At 47.8% G+C, this 6000-nt stretch overlaps 1 protein-coding gene across 6 annotated transcripts in view; it reads right to left on the reverse strand.

Annotated features, from left to right (window-relative positions):
- The window catches only part of DLG5 (discs large MAGUK scaffold protein 5), a 213866-nt gene that overhangs the window by 137154 nt on the left and 70712 nt on the right, over positions 1 to 6000 (reverse strand). For all 6 annotated transcript variants that reach the window (XM_021700052.1, XM_021700051.1, XM_021700049.1 and 3 more), the window contains exon 6: positions 542 to 801. In XM_021700052.1, the coding sequence (XP_021555727.1) occupies positions 542 to 801 (260 nt within the window). The remainder of the gene's footprint in view (positions 1 to 541; positions 802 to 6000) is intronic.

A 6000-nucleotide genomic window follows, 5' to 3' on the forward strand; every position in this document is an offset into this window, starting at 1 on the left:
CGACTGCCTTCGGCTCAGGTCATGATCCTGGAGTCCCGGGATCGAGTCCCGCATCGGGCTCCCTGCTCGGCGGGGAGCCTGCTTCTCCCTCGGACCCTCACCCCTCTCATGTGCTTTCTCTCTCTCATTCTCTCTGTCTCAAATAAATAAAATCTTTAAAAAAAAAAAATGAAATTTTAGAGGGAACAATGCCTAGGACAATTAACTCTCCTATTTGCTGGGCAGGTGGGTGACACAGAGGGAAGAGGCTTGTGGGGAGACCTAAGAAACAGGGTGGGCAGAACTGTTCGGATGGCAGGAAGGAGCACAATTCCCAAGCCACACCGAGTGCCAACAAAATGTTTCCCAAATGTTCCAAAAATATTTTTTTGCCTGAAAAGGCACAGGCCATTTGCCCCCCCGCCGCCAACCCCCTGGAAGTGGGGGGAGCCTTGCAGATAACAGTAAGCCCCTAAAGGAGAGTGGGTCCTAAGGCAACGGCGGCCCACTCAGCCCTGTGGCCGTTCCCTGTGCAGGAGCGGGGCGGCGGGGCGGCTCTTACCTCCGCAGGGAGAGCGCACACTGGTGCTGCAGCTGGATGGCCGTGTCCCTCTGCTGCGTCAGCATCTCGGCCTGCTTCAGCAGACGCTGGTTCTCCTCCTCCAGCTGCCCCAGGCGGCTCAGGTCGGAGTTGTGGATGGCGACCTTCTCGCTGAACCTCTTCCGCAGGGCATCGTAGTCCTTCTTGACCACCTCCAACTTGTCCATGGCCGTGTCGTACAGCTTATTGAGAATTTCTGATGACCCGTTGAGCTTCAACACCTGGGGATCAGAGCGTCACACTTACCAAGGGCCTGAAGACAGGAGGAAGGACAGACGCACCACTCTCGTCAGTCCGTCTGGGGATAGTATTGCTGACAAAGGAGGGGAGGCCACACCTTCGGGCCTTCAGGAGTCTTGAGGTCTGATTCCAAAGGCCCTGCCGTCATACTGGTCAATTTACTCATTCACAAATATTTCTTAAGTGTGCAGAAAGGAGTTACTGAAGCGGGCCCGAGACTTCTATCCTAAGAAAGGCCTGCTTACAAGTTGACCTTTGGCTGGCATCCGGGAACCTGAATGGCAGGTTCCTGACACTCAGGTAAAACACTCCTCAAGTGGTCAGAGGGGCTCCTGGTGCCTGGACTGGACGAACAGTGTGGCTTAGGCTAAGCACAAGCTTTCTTCTGGGAGTCCAGAATTTCAGTGCATGCTAGGCAGAGGGTGCCGGGGAGGCAGGAGCCCAGTAAAATCCCTGGGCCGGGAGTAGGTCACAATTCAATGACAGAAGAAGTGTGTCCCATGTGACTCCACAGCGGAGGACTCCTAGAAACTTGCACCTGCTTTCCTCTGGATTTCGCTCCATGCACCTCTTCCCTTTGTGGATTTTGCTTTGCGCGCTTTCGCTGAAATAAATTTTGGCCCTGAGTATAATTATATGTTGAGTCTTGTGACTCCTCCTAGCAAATCACCAAACCTGGGGGAGGTGTTGAGGACCCCCAATACCAGTATCTAATATACTCTAGATGCTGGTGATGTTGGACAGGACACATAAAGACTGTGGCTTGTGGACCTTTTATCCTCATGCAAGGATACAAACACACAGAGACAGGTAGGTAGACAGGTAAAGAGAAAGAGAGATAAAAATAATAAATAAAATAACTTCAGAGCATAATAAGGGCTATTGAGAAAAGACAGAAGGCCTAAGGCTTAAGGAGGCCTCTCTAAGAAGGTGACTTCTGAATTTGGATGCAAATGAAGAACAGCAGTTAGAGCACAAAGGGGTGAGCAAGTGCAAAGGCCCTGAGGCAAGAACCACCACACATGTTCCAGGCACAAAGAGGAGGGCAGGGCTCCAGTCAGAGCCCAATGAACAAGGAGTGGATTCGAAATGAGGCTGCAGGAGTGGGCACACAACTTCAAGGCTCACGGCAAACAAAGACTGTATCCTGAATGAGATGGGAACCATGGGAGGGTTTTAAGCAAGACAGTATTCTACTCCGAATCACAGATACTGAAGTTCACTCAAGGTGCTGCTCTCAAGAATAAAAAACAAAATGAGTTATTTGGTTGCCAGGGGCCTGCTGACTTCTGCTAAGCACCTCAGGGGATCTGAGCCCTCGGGTGGGTCACTCCACATCTCTGGGTTTCGGTTTCTTTATTCCTCAAATGATAGGACTCAACCAGAAAAGTTTGCTTAACCGTTCCAACTGCAACAGGCCAGGAATCATCTGCTTATTCAGCATGGACCCTGAGTTATCAGATTTCTGCAGCCCCAAGATCCAGAACCTAGGACTACTGAATACTCCCTTTGAACGGAGGGTTCACCCTCAGTAAAGACGATGAACAAGAAAGAGCTAAAAGTCAAAATCACAGAGACAGGGAAAGGGAGTCTATTCCTCTAAGACCTAAGCACTAGCTCAACATTATGAATGCATGAAACACTACTGAAACGGACATGTAAAAGTAAGACTTTTACTCTTAAGACTGAAAATAAGACAGTACAGACTGCTGGAGATGAAGGGTACCCCAGAAATCAGCTCAGTCAGGGCAGGCAGTATTTTTCCCTTTCTCTTCTCTCTCTCTCTTTTTTTAGCAAAACTCTTCCCTTCAAAGGCAATCTTATCTTACAAGGCAAGGATACTGAAATACAAGCCCATTCTAAAAAGCAGTACATAGGTTCCTCGGGCAGTTAAAACCTTCACTGTTTTGTAAAAATGCTTTCACTGTGGCAGATCAGAACTGTACATTGTGAAATCGTCAGAAAACCACTAAGCCCACTCTACCGTCTAGAGTCTTTTTCTGAAAAAAACAGTAGAGTATATTCCAAACATGCAGAAAAGCAGCGCACATAATACAACAAGATTTTAAGTACTTGCCGCCTAGCTCTAATCCTGATTTTCTCGTCACATGTCTCAAATTGCTCTCCAAATAAACCACTTCAGCTGTCCCTAAATCCCCCGCCGCATCCCCCTTTTATCCTCTCATCCCCTCCAGAATGGATCACTCCCCTCAATTTGCTGCCACCCATTCCCATGCACAACCTTCTATTTATACCACCTACGTACTGGTTCACGTTTCTAACGCTCCTTCAATTCTATGCTGCGTTGGAGACGCAGGGAAGTAATGCCAGGCAGGATTTCACGACATGAGCACATCGCACATTCTTTTTCTGTTTGGCGGACGTGTCCCTGGTCTCCATCACGGTCTTCACCATTTCTTACATTTTACGTGTCCGTTTCAGTAGTGTTTCGTGCATTCATACTGTTGTGCGACCCGCCGCCAGAACTCTTCCATCTTGCAAAACTGCACCTAGGTCCCCATCAAACAACAACTCTCCATTCCCCCCCCCAACCCTCCTTCTGTACTTTCTGTCTCTGAATCTGACGACTCCAAGTACCTCAGACAAATGGGATCATACAGTGTTTCTTTTTCTGCGACTTATTTCCTTTAGCATGATGTCAAGGTTCATCCATGCTGTAGTATGTGACAGAATTTCCTTCCTTTTTAAAGATGAATATTCCAGTGTATGTATGTACTGCTTTTTGTTCATCCATTTATTTGTCAAAGGACATGGGTTGTTTCTACCTCTTGGCTATTGTGAAAGTCAGATTTTTCTTTAATAGTATTGCCAATCTCATAGACAAATAAGGGCTCTTTTAACTTGCATTCCCAATTACTAGAGAGAGCAACTCTCCTTATGACTCCTACTGACTATACACATTTTCTCTTCTATGAATTGCCTGGCCGCATCCCTTGATTTTCCTTCTTCCCTCCTTCCCCACTTGCTCCTTTCTCTCTTCCTTTCTTCCTATACGACTTAGTTTTAAATTCCAGGTACTAATCCTTTCCCAGTTGTATTTATTACAAAATCTTCTCCCAATATGTGTCTTATGTTATATTAAAGTTTCCCACTTTGATACAGTAAAATCTATCGATCATTTCCTTTATGGTTTGGGCTTTGGTTGTTCTATTTAAGAAGCTCCTTCCTACCTTGAGATCATGAAGATTCTCCTATTTTTTTTTCTAAAAAGTTTCAGTTTTACTTTTCACATTTAAATCTTTAAACTACTTGGAATATCTTTCCTGTATGTTGTGGCATGGGAATATAACATTATTCTTTTCCATAAATCACCGAGTAAGAACTGAGCCCAAGTCCAGGACAAAGTGAGGACAGCTGAATGTCTCCAGGTGCAGACAGTGAGGGCTGAAGGACACCAAGCACATCATCCGATGCAGGGCCCACAACATATACAGGCGTCCCACAAGGACCCACGCCCACATGTGCCCAGGACACAAACAGCGAATGGAGAGTTCTCCTGATTTCTGGGTCAATCAGTGTCTCTACCCGTGTCTGAAAAAGGTCCAGCTTCTAGACTGGATTGCCCCGACTTGTGGACAGTACCTCAAACATTCCAATTAAAAATCACTTCAAGGGGCGCCTGGGGGACTCAGTCAGTTGAGTGCCTGCCTTTGGCTCAGGTCATGATCTCAGGGTCCTGGGATCGAGCCCCGTGTCGGGCTTCTGGCTCAGTGGAGAGTCTGCTTCTCCCTCTCCCTCTCCCTCTGCTTCTGCTCTCTGTCTCCGTCTCAAATGAATAAATAAAATTTTTAAAAAATAAAAAAATAAATCACTTCAAATGTTTTAAATTCTGCACATCCCCTAAGCCAGGTGAGAACCCCATTGGCTCCAAAGGCACGGACTGGTTTCTGCAGAGCAAAGGCCCTGCTGCCAGTCTCGGTCTTGCCCACTAGGTGGCAGCCCTGGGTAGCCCGGCCGAAAGCTCTCCTGCAGTTGCCGCATCTTCTGAGCTTCATCAAGAAAGAAATAGTTCTAAAGGCAGCCTTGGGGCGCCTGGGTGGCTCAGTCGTTGGGCGTCTGCCTTCGGTTCGGGTCATGGTCCCGGGGTCCTGGGATCGAGCCCCGCATCGGGCTCCCCGCTCGGCGGGAGGCCTGCTTCTCCCTCTCCCACTCCCCTGCTTGTGTTCTCTCTCTCGCTGTCAATCTCCCTGTCAAATAAATACAATCTTTAAAAATAAATAAATAAAGGCAGCCTTGACACAGCACAAACACCTCATTTTGGGCCTTGCTATCTTCACGGGTCCACAACAGAATCTGGAATCTACACCATGGCTTGCCCTTTCTTCCTTGGGAGACAGTCCCCCAAAAGCCCCAACTGTGAGGAGCTTGGATTGGAGCCTGCATGACAATCCAGGGCAGTGAACTGGCTGCCAGGATAGGTCACAAGTTCCTGGGGAGACAGCGTCAGTCAGGGAAAACCCCAGAGCAGACCCAGAAATCCCTTCTGATGCTCAACCCAGATCTCACATGGTGGGATTTGGGATCAGAAGGGACCTGGGACCATCGGGCTAATAACCTGTGTTGTTCTGGCCGTGGCCCTGCCCACAGGTGAACACTCCGCAGGACCAGATCTTGCCTATTATGAGCTGAAATCCACCTTCCTCAACTTCTACCCTCTTGTTCTCATTCTAGCCCTAGTCACGAAGAAGGATCCCTTTCCCACAGGACAGCATCCAGATATTCAAAGAGGCTCATGAGGGGCACCTGGGTGGCTCAGTCGTTAAGCATCTGCCTTCAGCTCAGGTCATGATCCCAGGATCCTGGGATCAAGCCCCGCATCGGGCTCCCTGCTCGGCAGGAAGCTGCTTCTCCCTCTCCCCCTCCCCCTGCTTGTGTTCCCTCTTTCGCTGTGTCTCTCTCTGTCAAATAAATTAATAAAATCTTTAAAAAAAAAAAAAAAAGAGGCTCATGGGACCCCAAATACTTCTCGACTTTTCTCTACAAGCAGGACTCAAAATGTGGGCAAATGTCATTAAAGCCTCTGAAGAAGTTTGGAAAAATCATGGCCACAGTTAACTCTGGAGAACTGAAAAGCTATCCTATTTATTAGCTTAGAATTTTTCCTTTTTATAATCAGATGGTCTTATTAGATAGTTCAACCTACACACACACACACACAC

This window comes from Neomonachus schauinslandi, chromosome 6 (assembly GCF_002201575.2).
Source record: "Neomonachus schauinslandi chromosome 6, ASM220157v2, whole genome shotgun sequence".
Classification (NCBI taxonomy): Eukaryota; Metazoa; Chordata; class Mammalia; order Carnivora; family Phocidae; genus Neomonachus; species Neomonachus schauinslandi.